This window comes from Lithobates pipiens, unplaced genomic scaffold (genome assembly GCF_037356315.1).
Source record: "Lithobates pipiens isolate NorthernLeopardFrog02 unplaced genomic scaffold, aLitPip1_a1.2 Scaffold_19, whole genome shotgun sequence".
Lineage (NCBI taxonomy): Eukaryota > Metazoa > Chordata > Amphibia > Anura > Ranidae > Lithobates > Lithobates pipiens.
Window position 1 is genome coordinate 552,967,721 of NW_027507764.1, and position 17,653 is coordinate 552,985,373.

The 17,653-nt window shown below is 40.7% G+C and overlaps 1 protein-coding gene across 1 annotated transcript in view; it reads left to right on the forward strand.

Annotated features, from left to right (window-relative positions):
- The window catches only part of TBC1D31 (TBC1 domain family member 31), a 65,536-nt gene that overhangs the window by 39,563 nt on the left and 8,320 nt on the right, over positions 1 to 17,653 (forward strand). The window contains exons 13-17 of the mRNA XM_077493285.1: positions 986 to 1,165; positions 9,023 to 9,255; positions 9,359 to 9,511; positions 12,687 to 12,915; positions 17,447 to 17,581. Coding sequence (XP_077349411.1) covers positions 986 to 1,165; positions 9,023 to 9,255; positions 9,359 to 9,511; positions 12,687 to 12,915; positions 17,447 to 17,581 — 930 coding nt within the window. The remainder of the gene's footprint in view (positions 1 to 985; positions 1,166 to 9,022; positions 9,256 to 9,358; positions 9,512 to 12,686; positions 12,916 to 17,446; positions 17,582 to 17,653) is intronic.

The following is a 17,653-nucleotide window of genomic DNA, read 5'->3' on the forward strand; positions in this document are numbered from 1 at the left end:
ATACTATCTGTTCCATGCTTAATGCTTGTATATCCCTTCGTTTTGTAAGTACCCATCTTTTGTTTAAATACATTTTTTTTTGATGGTACTTCACTATTAGTTCCCCCTTCTTTTACTTCTGCGTACATGTCTATCTGGCTTAAACTCTTCATTGAGGAACCCTGGATCTGCTGACCTGGCTTTCCGCATACCATCATAAAGACACCTATACCAAGCCTCAATTGACCCTCCAGACTGAAAAGCTGGGGGTCATGTGGATCTGGTGAGTGGGGACTCTCAAGGGGGTGTTGTGCACCTGAAGTTTTTATTCACTTTGGATTGGAGCACTTTCAGAGTTTTTTTGGACTTTATGTTGGTTCACTATATATATATATATATATATATATATATATATATATATATATATATATATATATATATATATACTTTTTTCCCATATATTTGTTTTCGAGCTCTGTATTTATATATTTTATGTTTAACATGCTCTTTCTGGCTACTTGAACGACATACTTTAGGGCCGGTTTACACTGGTGCGATGCCAGGCATTGCATGTGATTTGCACCGCATTACTGTGCAGTTCACATGCGATGTCTGTGCGATGCAAATTTGGCCATACAAACTCTATGGCTAATTTCACATCGCATTCGGACTGAACTCGTGCAGGACCCTTTGTTGTCCACGCCGGAAATCACGCTGCGTTTTGCAAACTGATTGCGGGGTGTCGTTAACCTAACATACACTCCGCAATCAATTCGCATGAGCAGGTTGCGATTTTGATGCAGTGTGACTCTGGCCCTTAATATCCGTTTCTCCTACCGGTATTATTTTTTATTTTAATGCTTTGTGTTGAGAGAACATATTGAAGAATACTCATGGAGCTTTGTCTACATTGCCATGCATTACTTTTTAAAACTTCACAAACTTCCTTCTGTGTTTAAAAAAAAAAAGTTCAAATAGCTTTTTGGTGACTTTCCCTATTTTGCAGATTTATGCCTGGCCACTCCTGGAAACTCTGTTCTCTGAGGTTTTAACCAGAGAAGAATGGCTGAAGCTGTTTGATAATGTGTTTTCCAACCATCCCTCCTTCCTGCTGATGGCGGTAGTGGCCTATGTCCTGTGCTCCCGCTCTCCTTTACTGCACTGCAACCAGAAGGAAGACATAGAGGTACCTTCTCCACTTTGTATGCAGAAGTTAATGTGATATATATTATTATTATACAGGATTTATATAGCGCTAACTGTTTACACAGCGCTTTACAGCATACTGGCAGACAGTACAATTACAGTACAATTTAGTACAGTAGGAATCAGAGGGCCCTGCTAGTTCCAGTTTACAATCTAAGAGCTATATAGAAGTTAAGTTACAATGCAAGTATTATCTTTATACGGGAGAATTAAAGTGATTGTAAAGTCTCGCTTTTTTTTTTTTAAATGTTTAATGAGACAAACACACAGGAAAAAAAAACACAATAAACCTAACTTAAAGCGGAACTTCAGTCATATTTTTTTCAACTTTCCATCTATTAAATCTTCTCCCCTTGTTGTTTTAACTTTGGATAGTAAAACATTTTTCTGCCAGTAAATACCTTAGACAGCCCACTTCCTGTGTCTTGTCTGGTCATCAGTCTAGGCTTATGACCCATGCACAGCTCTCTCTCTCTCTCTCTCACTCTCCTGAGAGTTTGACAGGAATTGAGGGGGGAGGAGTCATAAGAGGGCCAATCAGAGGTGCAGAGCTAGCGGTGTGTGTCTGTGTAAATCCAGGAAGTGAACAGGCAGCAGCTTCAGCTGCCCACAGTTAAAATGGATGCAGCCAGACTTAGTGGAAGAAGGTTTCTGCAGCATATTTGGCAAGTACAGTATATGGCAAATCACAGTATATATAAAATAATATGCAAAGTGGTTGGAGGGAAGCTTCAGAATGGCAAAGATGTTTTTATTGCAAATTATGTGAGCAGCCTGCAGTTCCTCTTTAATGTACAGAGAAAATCAAACAGTGTACATAAGAAATAAACAGTGCTTATACAATTGTCACACTCGTCTCCTGTGATCAGTAAAACCTGCGATGAATAAGAAATGTACACTGACAACCTAACACAAACAAACATAACTTGTATCAGAGACGGGTGCCTGGCCAGTACAGCTGTATAGGGATACTATTAATCACAGAGGTTCAGAGGTTAGAAATGGGGGACTGCCCCGCCATCTATCCCATATTTCATGAAATGTTTTAACTCCTTTTCTGAATTTTATTCAGAGGGTCCATGTTGGGGATACAGATCCTTTCCAGGACAATAAAAGGGACTGCTTTGTATAAAAATGAAGGATGCAAAGCAGACTCTTGGTATGAGAAGGGATGGTCAAATCACCAAAGATGCCCATAAGACAATTTTTGGGGTTTACAGTATTTGGCGGGACCAATGCAGAAGAGATAAAAGCGCTTATATACCCAGAAATCTTGACCTATGGGACAGCCCCAAAAACAATGGAAAAGTGAGCAGTTTGACCGCAACCCTTCAAACACTCAGCTGAGGGAGACAACCCCATTTTATATAATCTAACAGGTGTAAGGTGAGAGTGGTGAAAAATCTTAAAGCGGAGTGCCACCCAAAAATGGAACTTCTGCTTTTCAGGAACCCTCCCCCTCCGGTGTCACATTTGGCACCTTTTGGGGGGGACAGATACCAGTATAATCCAGGTATTTGCTCTCACTTCCAGGCATAGATATCCGCAGGTACCCGCGGACATCTACGTTAAAACCTTGTGCATTGTAGAGGTGACATAAGTATTTGACTCCTTTAGAAGACCACCGTTGTGGATCAGGTAGGGAATATAATTCTTGGAGGTTGGGGTTAAACCACAGTGGATTAATAGGATGTCGACCACGAGTCCTTAGAAATTTTTGCAACTATGGATTGAAACAAGGAGAGAGATGTATGTAAAGTCAACGTACCCGGACAAGCTGGTACACAGCACCTATAGATAATATTGTGGAGGGTTTCCAAGAAGGAGGCAATAGTAATGCAAGCATTGGCAGAAACTGGATGCAGCCAGTTGTGTATGTGGAGCAGTTGAGAAGCCAAGTAGCACAAATAAAAAATTTGGGAAAACTAGACCTTCCAAATTGGCTGAAAGTCGTAAGGTCTCAAGTGCTGCTCTGGGAGGGCGACCGTTCCATAAGAACGCTGTGCATATTGTATTAATACGTTTAAAAATAGATTTTGGAATGGGGAATTGGCCATAACATAGAGAAGTTTAGGGAGATGTATAATTTTATTGACATTGATCCTTTTCATGAGGTCTAGAGGCAAATTCATCCATTGTTTAGTTTGTAATTGCAACTGTGACAGTAAGGGGCACAAATTATTAGTTATATATACGAAGATCGAGGTAATTGAACTATAATACCCAGATATATAAATGAGGGGGCCACCTGTAGTCTGGAATCCGGGTGAATCAAGGATATAGCAGCTTGAGCTAAAGGAAAAAATGAACTTGTCCCAGTTCCCCCGAAAGCCAGAATAGTCTTCAAAGGTATTCATTTCAGACAGAAGATTTTTTTAGAGTGTTACAATGGTCAGCCAAGTATACTAAAGTGTCATCTGTATACAAAGATACATTCCTCTATAGTACTAATGGGGAGACCTTTGATTAAAGGGAGCTACGAATGCGTGTGGCAAGGGTTCCATAGCTAAGGCAAATAGGAGGCGTGACAAAGGACACCCCTGCCTAGTGCCCCTAGTTTATTGGGTGAGACATATAAGAGTCTTATCCATGCTATAATACGAGGGCCAAAACCATAGAGCTGCAGCACTTTAAATAGGGCCAGTCCACGCTGTCGAAAGCTTTACACGTATCTAACGATGCGATAACACGAGTAGGGGAACGATCTTGGGTGATATTGCAAGTTGTGGAATAGTCTACGAATATTCATCCTTGTAGAAGGACCAGGTATAAAAAGCCTCCCTAATCACACCCAACCAATTTCACAACCACTGTGTTTAGACAGTTGGCCAAACCTTTAGCTAGGATCTTTACATCTGCATTAATAAGGTGATCGGGTGATAGAAATCACATCTGAGAGGGTTTTAACAAGGTTTTAGTAACAGGATAATTAGTGCCTCATGCATAGAGGGGGGGAGGATCCCGGCTTCCAGAGCCTTGTTATAGGTATGAAGAAGAAACGGACACAGGAGATGGCGATGGTGGGCATACCATTTAGCCAGAAATTCATCTAGCCCTGGCGTCTTTTTTTTATTTTTTTTTTTTTTTTTTTTTTTAAATTTAAAAATAACAAACCTCTTATCCTTACCTGGGGTTTTTCACAGAGCAGCCCGGATCCTCCACTTCTCGGGTTCCTGACTGGATTTCCTGGCCCCTCCCTCCTGTTGAGTGCCCCCACAACAAGCAGCTTGCTATGGAGGCACTCAAGCTGAGCTGCAGCTCCGTGTGTCCATTCAGACACGGAGCCCTGACCCAGTCCCACTCCCTCTCTCCTGATTGGCTAACTGAGTTTTATTGACAGCAGCGGGAGCCAGTGGCGCCTCTGTGTCTCAGTCAATCAAGTCCCGTGTGGCTGAGGCACTTGTAGACAACACTGGACAGAGATGGGGCTCAGGGAAGTATAAAGGGGGCTGCTGCACACGGAAGGGTTTTTATTTAAATGCATAGAATGCATTAAGATAAAAAAAACCTTCTGCCTTTACAACCACTTTAGAGAGATTTCAAAAGAAAGGATTTTTGCTATAATAAAGTAAAAAAATATGAGTATTAGTGCGCACAACCTAATTCCCCAAGCAATTGATATCGCAAGTTGTCAGGAAGCTGCCAACATAAATATGTGATCTCTACACAGTTTTATGACTAGTATTAAATAATGTTATGTGGCACTACCTTACTTGTAATAATATTAAATATAATAGAAACAATATATATATTCAATAATCCTTAGCTTCTATAATATAGTGCAAATGGTGAGATAAAGTGCAAAAACGTGCAAAAGCAGCTCAAATAGATGTGCACACACACAGGCAATATGTGAAAATAACCAACAATAAAGTGAAAATATATTCAATAATGGCAAAAAAGTTTGTGTCCCCTAATTCACAAATTAATAATTTACAAATTTATAATGTGGGTAACAGTAATTAATATTGATATAAAGTCCCAGAGTTCTATTTAAAGTGCATTCCACTTCAAACCAGTGCAAAAAAACACCCGATGCTTGTGTTCACAGGTGATCCGGGGTGCGCCCCTTGTTTCCCCCAGCCTCTCACCTCCAGGGAAGGCCACTAAGGGCCATACACCGCTGTAAAATCAAAATGGGCTAAGATCCACTCCTCCAGTATCTCTAGGTAGGCTATTAATTTCTTATCCACCACTCCAAGTTCAGCCCGTCATACAGCAATATAGCTCATCCATATTCATATAATACCCAGGGGGAGAAAAGAAAGGGGGCTCCAATGTGTAGTATGTATAATCAACTTTAATAGTATTGCATAAAAACACTTACAGTTGGGCAGTATTCAGTGCGTTCGTAAATAACGATTCTTCCAGTCTCGGCCACGACCAGAAGTAACGATCGTGACACCTGGCTCCTCCCTGACGCGTTGCGTCACAGCTCTCGTGACTTTTTCAAAGGGTCCATAAAGTGACAGATTGTATAGGAGGGCAATAAGGAAAATAGGAGTACATGCAAAATTTTTTTGCTGGTTTATTTGCCCCAGTGATGATCTGTAAAATTGTATGAATGCGGTGTAGATATGATTTGGTAAAGGTTAAAGCTAATTGCCAGCAATATGGTTAAATACACCTTTATCCACTTGACCTCCGGAAGATTTACACACCCCCCCCCCCCCCCCTTATGACCATGCCATTGTTTGCTGTACGGCACTGTTACTTTACCTGACCATTGCGCGGTCATGCAACGCTGTACATAAATTACATTTATGTCCTGTTAAATGGAGTTTTCTTTTGGTGGTATTTAATCACCACTGAGTTTTTTATTTTTTGTGCTATAAACAAAAAAAAAATACTCAACAATTTTGAAAAAAAAGGTATATTTTTTACTTTCTGCTATAAAGCATATCCAATAAAAAAAATTCTAAATCAAATTTCTTCATAAATTTAGGCCAATATGTATTCTGCTACATATTTTTGGTAAAAAAATAAATTGAATCCCATTAAGTGTATATTGATTAGTTTGTGCACAAGTTATAGTGTCTACAAACTATGGTGTGTGTATATACTGATATTTTTTATACTAGTAATGGCAGAAATCAGTGACTTCTAAGCGGGATTGCGATATTGAGGCGGACAGTCTAACACTTTTGACACTTTGTAGGAACCAATGACACTAATGGTGATCAATGCTAAATGTGGTGCTTTTACAAAGGGATGTGCTGGATTTTATTCCCTGCTTTGCTGGGTAAACAAATCCAGCACATCCCCGCTGACAGGACAGAGCTCTGCCTTGTTTACATAGGCATAGCTCTGTTCTGATTGTCTCCCTCTCAGTCAGAGGGTGCTGGTGGACATCCATTGGCTGGCACCCGCTGATCAGCTTCTGCTGTGACCAATCACAGCAGAAGCGGCACATGTCCCCCACCTGGAAGTACAAGATTAAGTGCTAGCTACGTGATCCGAGACAGGAGAGCCACCTTACCGCCGTATAATGGCAAGTAGTTACAATACATATATATATAATTTTTTTTTTTTTGTTTACAAACTTTTATTGCAGTTAGTACAAAAAGATAGATACAAAAGCCAAAGTATGTTAAATGCATAAATACAATCAAAAGAATTGCATCAGACACCGCATCAAACAATACAATGCCATTGTATCTGATAAATGTAAACCATAAAACAAAACAAAAAATTCAAGTTTTAGGAAAACAAAATACATCCTAAAAAAGAAGTAGGACCTAAGCACTTTCAAATGGTAGTAGAAACATAGCGCAAATCTGGGTGCATCCAACATGTAGGACATCCTATAGACGTATGTAGAATTTACATGGCATAAACTAAAGACCATAATAAAAAAAAATTAAAAATAACAACCACATAAAGTCACAGGATCAGTCTACAGAAGGAAGATGATACTCGAACCAAAGGTCCCACTTAGGATCGAAACAAGGTTTTGATTTGTGAATCGTATCAAATATTTGTCTTATTAGCACAATCGTATCCATCCTCAAAATCGTCTGTGTAAAACTGTACAGAGATTAACTTCCATTGGTAAGCTATTGCCGGCATGGCTACACCTAGGGCATGTACCAATCTTTTCTAAGGGTCGAGGGAGATCTGGAATATGCAAGACTAATAAACATTGGGATTGCATTAAAGCGATTGGTTTACCAGCCATCTTAAACACAAGGACAAAAGGCTCAGCCCAAACCCAAGATATGTTCTGACAACTCCAAAAAGTATGAAAAAGGATCCAAGGTGAGAGAATCCACAGAAGCAGTGGGGCGAGGCCTGAGAATACACGATAGAGCGTTTGAGCGATGTGTAGTACCATTTAGTAAATAATTTAAATGCATTGTCCCGGACCGACCGTACATAAACTGATTTGAACAGATTTGTAATCCTCCTTTTTTATTTTTTATTTTAAAGTGGTTGTAAACCCTTACAACACACTTTGACCTAAAGGTAAACCTAGATTAAGACTTACCTGTAGGTCCAAGAAATATCTCCTAAACGTACACGGTTTAGGAGATATTTATGGAAAGACAGACACCGCTGTCTACGGCGCATGCCAGAGGCGGAGCGGCGAGACCCACCGAGAAGATGGATGCACCGGACTACAGGGGACAGCGGTGACTTCGCTGGCTCCTGTGTCAGGTAAGTGACACATAATGGGCTACTATGCGATGCATAGTAGTCCATTATGCTTTACCTTTGCAGGGAATGAAAGAGGAAGTAAACTCATCAGGGTTTACTTCCTCTTTAAAGTTGGCTTTGTAATTTGCAATCCAAATCCTGCTATACAGGTGGGGGTTGATTTACTAAAACTGGAGAGTGCATTATCTGGTGCAGCTGTGCAAAAAAATCTATTTCTGGGTTTCTTGTCGCAGCTTAATTGAACACACTGACACAAGAAGCTGATAGATTTCAGTGCAGAGCTGCGGCAGACTTTGCGCACTCCAGTTTTAGTAAATCGATCCCATGATGTCCCCTTATTTCAGCTTCCTGTGTCACCTGACTGCTCATTGGACATTTAACTTCCATTATGACTATGCTCTTTCATAATTTATAAATGGTGCAATGAATGCAACATGTGTTAGTCACTAGCAGGTCAACCCCAGCAGAGATGCCACCATTTTGACTTTATTAAGGCAGAATAAAACCATATGTAAATTGTGTGTTTTTTTTTTGTTTTTTAATATTACATCCTACATGTTACCATTTAGGATGTGATGCCAGTCTATTCACGTTTATATCTATCTTTATGAATTCCTTTCTTGAGTTCTCTTTTCTAATTGCATGAGGGAAGCTATGTGGCCATAGGGGGGTACTGATAATGACTTCAGCCACTGTGTGCTGATGACCACACTCAAAACTACTAGAAAATCCAATACTTTCCAAAGAAATGAAAAAAAAAATTATGAAACCACCTATCTATGTATGTGAAAAAAATAAATCAATTATATATATATATATGTGTGTGTGTGTATATATATATATATATATATATATATGTATGTATGTGTGTATATATATATATATATATATATATATATATATATATGTGTATGTGTGCAATGTTGAATTACAGTGTCCCCCTCCTGGCTATGTATCATGGCAGTGTATGTGAATTGCTCACATTGTCAGGAAACCCAGCCCCTGTTTCTCTTCTTTTTCTCTCTCGCTCTTTCTTCTCTTTACTTCTTGCTCTCTTTCTCTCCCCCCTTCCCATGCTTTTACCTGTTTGTGTTGGATTTCTGTTTAATGTTGTGTTCTACCATTTAAAATGTAACTTATTTTACTGTACATGCTTATGGCGCTTTTTGTGTTTCTGCAGTATTTTTTTCATCACCGGAATAACCTGGATATCAATCTGATGATTAAAGAATCATACCATCTCATGGACGCCACCCCAGCCGAGATCCACCCTCAGCGTCTTCTCAGTGAATTTGTGCCCCTCACTAAGGGACAGTATCCCATATTCAATAAATACCCCAAACTCATTGTGGATTATCAGAGTCAGGAGAGGGAGAGGCTTCATCAGGAGGAACTGGAATACTTACGAGAGAAGTATGGAAGGCTTTCATTATTCAATGCTACAAATATTAACAGAAATCTGCAGACACTCCAAATTCATTATTTACTATGACCAATCTTTGTCGTTTATTTGCAGGCAAATAATCCACGAAGTTGAGGCAGAAGCAATAAAACGCAGAGCTGGAGACGAAGCCTGGTATCAACAACAAGAACTCCTCCGAGGAGCAGAGCAACAGAGACGCCAACTACTAATTGATGAGGAGAAAAGGCTGCTGTACCAGAGGCAGAGGTAATAACCTTTTTGCTATTGCCATGCTAAATGGGACTTCAACAAATCATAATCTTATAGGATCTGTCCAGACAAAACTAAGAATTCAGTTTTTGTTAGATGTTGGTAAGTTGACCCATCTGCAGTGAAAGGGGGAGATCTACTGTTCAAGATTTGAGTGCATGAAAATCTAGATACCCAGACCTAATATAGTAGTGTCAGTAAGCACAGCTTCAAGCTTGAAATTTCTATATTTTTATTGTAATTCATTCAGACTGCTGTTTTTAGGGGTTTTTTTTTTTTAGCTGCTGCAAGGGGTACCCAGTTCAGCTGTAGGCCATTTCTGGCACTTTTTGTTTACGTGTAACAATCAGTATTTTTTGCTGGAAAATTTCTTAGAACTCCCTATATATATATATATATATATTATTAGGGCTGTTACTGATTAAAATTTTCATGTTCGATTTAATCGTCTTTTTTAATAGATTAATTTTCGATTAATTATAACGCACATACAGATCCAACTACTTTTAGCTGATCTCCTTGCATTGCAACTCTGCATTAGTCATTGGTAAATGTGGTATACACTATACACAATCACCCGACACTAGTTAGTTTCCACAATCCATGACTTAACTTCACAGTTCACACAAATATGTTTTAAATTCAAACTGTAGCACTGACTTTTTTTTTCCACAGTAGTGTGACAATCCCTCCACCTCCGGTCTAACTAATCACTCTCACCTTATGGCATGGACCCCTGTGCAAACAGGTGGTCATGCAAGTGGGTATCAAAAGGGTTAACACGGACCATAAACTTCTCTCACGTCTCCTTAGATCTCAGCAAGGACGCCAGGTCATGGGTAGAAAGAAAAGATCGAAGTGCTCACCGCTTAACTATAAGATTTAATTTTTGTGTTCAAACACAAACTACTCACATAAAGATGATAAAAACACAGCATGTAAAGCCGACAATCGTGTTAGTTCCATAGGGCAGTAGCAGGTGACGTCATGCGTAGTTCCTCCCCCGTACATGTTACGTTCAATCAGAACGTCAACGCCACCGGACTCCCCCCCCCTTCCCTTCATTAGCAGATGGAGGCACTTGGGGGAAGGGGGGAGGAGTCCGACGGAGCTCCTTGAAGACCTGGAAGCCGGCAGAGAGGTGAGTACCGATAAAAAGAATTTTGATCAAAAAAAAAAAAAATATATATATAGGCCCTAGAGAATCAATTGGTAGGTTTGGAATTTTTTATGTCACACGGTATTTGTGCAGCGTTTTTTAAAACACAATTTTGGGAAATACACTTTTTTGAATTTAAAAGCAAAAAAAAAACACAATACATAACTCAATTTTTTTCTGTAAAATGTAAAAGATGTTACAACGAGTAAATAGACACCAAACATCTAATGCTTTAAAAAATTTTTTTACTGTTTCTTTAAAATAAAAAATGTGATCACTTTTTTTTTTTTTTGCTTTTATAAAGGAATGTTAAACATCCCTTGTGGCAGCAATAGGCACGTGACAGATACTCTTTATGGAGGGATCTGAGGTTAAAGAGACCCCAAATCCCTCTTTTGCACTTAAAAGCATTTAAAACGCCAAGATCAGCGTTTTTTTTTTAATGCTTTTATTTTATTTTTTAAATGGCGCCAATGACCTGCAGATAAACCGGACGTGATGTCAGTTCATCGCTTCCAGGTTACCCCCTATGGGATACCCAATCAAAGCCGATCCCGGTTTTGTTTGGGTGTCCAGCCAGAAGTGTTAGCTGGTCGCTCGGGTCTTCCGTAGGACAGGAGAGCCTGTGCAAGCTGCGCGGTGGGGGTGGGGGGTGTAACGTCCCCTCCTGCTGCTTGTAACAGCAATCGAGCAGCTTGTTAGTCGCTTTCGGGGTCGTATATACACGTATCTTCCTTTTGTGCTTGCTTCAAGCACAGAGACTGGGCTCTCATACTAACGTTTGGTTCTGGGTCACCTGATCGCTGTGATAGCCTCTGATTGGCTATCACAGGGATCAGGCATTGTGAGTCTACCCCTGTGTTTACTTCCTCTTCTGAATGAAGAGCAATATACATTGTATCTTCCACTTCTTGCAGGAGAGGAAAATGTTAACAAACCAAATTGTGTAAAAGAAAATTCTAAGAAAAAAAATAAAAAAGATAATATCAAGGTTTGCTAAAGGTAATGTTAGGGTCATGGTCATCATATTTTGGGTGGAATTTAAAAAAAACATAAAAATAAAAAAAATAGTGGTGTCAGTGTGTTTTAGGCAGGATAAAAAAAAACCGCAAAATTTGCACCCTTTTTTTGGGCTGTACTACAGGTACAGACAACAACAAACACATTTACCAAAAATGTTTTATTTAATAAATTTTTTTACTATTTTGGGCCAGTTTTCCCTTGATAAAAAAAAAAAATCAAGACCTATCTGCTACCATTTACTACCAAAAGAAAGCACAATTTGTCCTAAAAATAAATAAATATTAAAGGTATAATCCACCTGGATACACAAAGTAGTTGTGACACTGTGCAGTTTTATGAACACATGTCAAAGTTGCACTAACATTTCTTTTACCCTTAAGCCGCGTACACACGGGCGGACTGTCTGGCCAACTAAGTCCGTCAGACAATCCGACGGACAGTCCGTCCTACTTTCGAATGAACGGACTTGACCACACACGATGAACAGACAGTCCGTTGAAAGCTTGCGCGATGACGTGTACAGCACGTACGACGGGACTAGAAATAGGACGTCCAATACACAGCAATGCAACCTTCCGCCATGTAAATCCTTTCTGAGCATGCGCCATACTTAGTCCGTCCAACTAGCCTACTCACGAGCGGACTGTCCGCTGAAACCAAAGTTGGACGGACAATATTACGGAAATTCCGAAATACTTAGTCCGCCAGACTGCACGCTGAAAAAGTCCGCTGAAGCCCACACACGAGCGGACTGTCCGCTGAAATTTGTTTCAGCGGACTAAGTTGGACAGACAGTCCGCCCGTGTGTACGCGGCTTTAGATGTGTAAATGTTAAGAACAGTTTATCGATTAGTCATTCATGAAAATTTATCTTACATTTATTTAGAGTATCTGTCATTCATTTTGTATAGATGGTTGCATTGCTTTAGGTGCCGATACGCCTTCTGAATGTAACCCCATCACATTATTAAATGACTACCATATTCCTAGGTTGGCAACTGTCAAGCGAGAGCTCAAATTAAAGGAGCTCCAGGTTCTGGATGGTGCACGAAGGCGCTTCTTGAGACACCAGCAGGATCAGCGCAAGATGGAGCTCAAACGCCTGGATGATGAGATTGAACGCAAGATGTGCATGCGAGAAAGAGAAACTGCAGCGGTCATGCAAGATGTGGAGCTCAAACAGATGGAACTGGAGGCCCAGAGACGTTTCTATGACCAAGTATGTTCTAATGCTAGGTGTCTCTGGATGCTCTGTTATTGTGTATAAAGAGAACTACACAGGTACTCTGATGGAAATATGAACTTTGGGGTAATAAAAATGCTAACCGTAAAAGTAATGGGGGTGCTGCCACCCCTCTTTTTACCTGCTCCATTTTACTGAGCCTGTTTTAAAATATAACCTGCAGATGAAACTTGGAATTACTGCACCGGCACAGATACCTCTGACATATTTTGTCATATATGAAAGTGTATGTAAAGCTAAGAGTAGGCAAGTGTTGGATCCCTTGTCAGGTTTTTATTGCAGTCTGTGACCCCACTGTGGAGATTTATTTTCTATATTGGTATTTGTGATCATTGTGCCAAAGTGAGAGGAAATCCAAGGTTTTAAAGCGGAGTTCCACCTGTTTTTTAGTTTATTAAAAGTCAGCAGCTCCAAAAAGCATAGCTGCTGACTTGTAATAAACCGACAATTACCTTCCCCATGGTCCAGCGATGTGGCTGCCCAGAGGCTAGCTCCTCGCCCCCTCCTCTCCTCAGCGCCGTCATGGTAACTGTGGGCACCCGGCTGTGACTGCTTATGGCTTAACGGCCGGGCGCACACTATGCATGTACGAGTCGTGCTGCGCTCTCCTATTGGCCAGCCAATTTTCTGGGACCTGAGTTGTGTCCCAGAAGATTGCTGGCTGGGAGGGGCCACCTAAGGTGAGAGTAGGAGTCGAAGATAGGAATCAGGAAGTCCCATGAAAAAAAGGTACACACTTAACCCCCCCCCCCCCCAAAATGGCATGTCAGGGGGCGAGGGGTGCTTAAAGCGTAAGCTCCACTTTTGGGTGGAACTCCGCTTTAAGTTGTCACAGGAAGATGAGGTGAGGAGATATCTTCCAATGGGGAACAACTGTCCCCTTAATAAATAAAAGATCCTGCAAGCTACCAATAATACGCTGAAAGCCTTAAAGTAGCATCCTGTTGATGCAAGGAAATATAATAATGCCTTCCAACTGCTGACACCAGTCACACTCCCATATGTTGTGTTAAACTAAACAAATATATATAAATATTGTGCAGCGCTGTATGAATAACTCTGCGTAATTACTTAAAAATGAATACTCAAACATGATTCCAATCCATAAAATGCAAATGTAAGTAATGATTGTAAATTGAAATGAATATTGTGCCCCACTAATTGAATTGATTTGCTTCAATATTGTATAATTAATATTCAAACTTGATTCTAATCCATAAAGTGCAAATGCAAAGAATATATGCTGTAAATAAAATCGGTATTAAAGTGCAATAAACCAATGTGAACGATTTATTTTGCACATAAAAAAGTCATAATCAGTCCTTAAAGGATCAATTGATCTATATACAGTGCTCCAAAGAAAAATTTTCAGTGACTTGTGTTGGTGCTTCAGGGTTAAAACTCTCGTTGACTCCACAATCATGCTCTCCCCGTGTGATTGTGCTCTCCTCAGGGGATGCAACCACACAGCTAAGTTTGGTGAGGCAAGCAGTAGACCATCACTGGGCTCAAGGTTAATGTACTCTGCAAATCCTCAGATGCTTCAATATAGATGTCCTCGGTTCATATAAAAAAATAGGTGTGATACCGCTTTAACTCAAAAATGTATTGTATAAAATAAGCCAGTGTATGTGTCGACACAGAGCTTGCCACGTGTCTTCCTCATAAAATCCCCCTGAGGAAGACACATGACAAGCCCTGTGTCAACATGCGTAGTAGAGGGGCCAGGATGGTGGAGGAGTCAGCTGAGATGCTGATCTCTCAACACGGCTGCTAGAGACACAGAACTTTTTGCCTATTGGATTGGGAATCTCATTTATGTCCATTCTTTATACAGAGTAGTGCGCTGGTAGCACCTACAGCATGTGAGTACATTTGCACTTTATGGATTGGAATCCTGTTTGAATGTTAATTATGCAATATTGAAGCAGATCAATTCACTTAGTGTGGCACAATATTTATATACATTTACAATCATTACTTGCATTTGCACTTTATGGATTGGAATCATGTTTGATTATTCATTTGACAACTGTCCCCTTGCTTGGAGAGATCCCTTGCTTCATGCTGTCTTTGGGGCAGGAAAATCTCCCTAAAAGAATACAGACGTGGAAAAACTTGACGGGGTCTTAACTATTCCCTATTATATCCAACTAAAATAATGTGTGGGCTTACATACATTTTTAAAGATTGCTTTGCAGAAAATTAAACGTTCATTGGTAAATATGTAAAAGAAGGTAATCAGAGCCGGACATGCTACAAATGATGGGGAGCAGTTTTTTCTCAAACAGTTCACTTCTTGTCTTCTATAACAGAAAAGTGCAGCTTTTTATTTTTATAGCTCTTTTTACCAGAAATAAAAGCCACCTTAAAGCAAGGACCATCTCCATTGAACACATCTATAGGCTTAAAGGGGTTTTAAAAGTTACATTTTTTTTTATGAAAAAAAAACCAAACATGTTATACTTGCCCACTCTGCAAGAGTTTTGCACAAAGCAGTCCCAATCCTCCTCTTAGGGGATGCCCCAAGAGCCGCTTTCCATGGGGGCACCCGTGCGGGTGTGCTCCCGAGTCCCGCTTCTGCGTCCATTGACGGACAGCGGTACACAGCCCCGCTCCCATGTCACTGGGTTTGATTGACAGCAGCGGGAGCCAATGGCTCCTGCTGCTATCAATCCAAAGAGGAGAGAGAGAGAGACAGCGGCTAGAGCCGCTGGACTCCTCATGCACATCGCTGGAATGGATGTGCTCAGGTAAGGAAAAAGGGGGTCTGAGGGGGAGCTGCAGCAAGGAAGGTTTTTCACCTTAATGCATAGAATGCATTAAGGTGAAAACCCTTGGGACTTTACAGTTCCTTTTAAGGATAGCGGGTGCTGTAGCAGCAGCCAGCTGGAAATGTCAAAGGTTAATATACATAACTGCCAGCACACCATGGATCTTCAAATAACATCCAAAGATTTTATGTAAAAGTGATCATATCATAGCGAAAGAGTGCAAAGTTTTAGAGCCACGTTTTGGACCCCTTCGATCCTGCATGGCCTCGAAATCTTGCACTCTGTCGATGTGATCTGACCACGTTGTAGTAAAACCTTTAGATATTTGAAGATCCATGGTGTGCTGGCAATTACGTACATTGATGTTGCAGAAAGAGGGTGCACTCCAAAGTTGCGTAAATGGCAGTTGTGCAGGTCTGACAACTTTACAAATATGCGATTGTTATTGGTGGCTCTTTCACATAACACTAATTTTAATGTCACCTTGAAGGCAATGTGCAACCATCGGCTTGCTTGCTGCACATCTGTCATTGTACTTCCTTAAGCTGGCCATACATGGAGCAAATTTCTTTCCTGCAAGCACAGGTTGTAGAAAAGACATTTTTTCTATTCCCCCTATCAACACAGACAGTGTTGATGCAGGAATCCCTTCTGTCGGGCCATTGTGGGTTTTTTTCCCAGCAGGGGAACCTGTCCCCGCTGGGAGAAGACAGTGATTATAGCTAGTGGATATAGCAGCTGCTAGGGATAATCGCAAAAGAGTCCGGAATGCTGCTTGGACCCAAGTTGATTAATCGATCAGCTCGGTACATTCAGCCTGCCCATTAACGGTTTGAATTCCTGCTGACCCGGCTGAGATTCAAGCCGTGTATAACCGGCCTTACTCAGTGAAGTGCTACTCAGTGAACCACTTGCTCTTAGTAAATATGTAGGTCAGAAATCCTGGTCATTTTTCTAAGTAAACCGTTTCTCTTTTAGACAAGAGCAGACTGCAGTTCTCCATACCAGCCAATCAGAATTCAACTTTCATTGATCCCACTTCAGTCAGCTTTGGCTGGTTGGTATGAGTGCCACATGGCATATCATCATTATGTATTGAGCTTGCACATTTAATAAGCATGTAGGTCTGCCAATGAATTATTATGAGCACTAATGCAGAGGCTCAAGGAAGGTTTCAGGACCCCTGGGTATAACCCCACACAGAAAAAGAAAAGGCGGGCGCTCCGACCTAGTGCATTACCACTGGTAAAGCTTTATTGAAGCATAAAAAAAATAGCAAAATATATACTCACAAACGAGCATTTGTATGAGGCTTTGACAATTTAACGGGTGCGCTGTTCTAAACACCGGCAAGCCAGGACCTGATGTGGGTAAAACCGATATCAAAAGATGGCTGACGCGTTTCAGGGGAGTACCCCTTTCTTCAGAGCCTAAGCGGGCAATCCATTTATAAAGTTGGTCGCACCATGTACTGAGATACTAGACACCTGAGCGCAGGAGAGATTTCTACTGTTTTTGTATAACCCCACACAAACATTTTATTAGTCCTGGAAAGTCCCTTTTGTGATCAAAGAACCCCAGTGACTTTTCCACCTCTATTAAACTGAGTGCAGTCAAAAGCTTAAGAGGTGATGGGTCAGTTTGGTAGGTTTGGAGAAGCCGCAGGTATATTGTCCTTTGTAAGTTTCTGTATGTGAACAGACAGTGACCATACATTGTATTCATTCCGACAGCAACTTGCTAAAGAGCAAGAAAAAGAGCGACAGGAAGTTAAAGGAGAACTTGACACCAACCGAAGGAAGGCTGACCTGGAAGAACAGATGTTCTGGAGGCTAATGGCAACTGAGGCTGACCTAAAGGACCAACAGGTTAGTTTCAGTACTGCCACATGGTAACGCTCCTCTTTTCCTCCAATAACCCCTTGCCACCATTTTGACTTT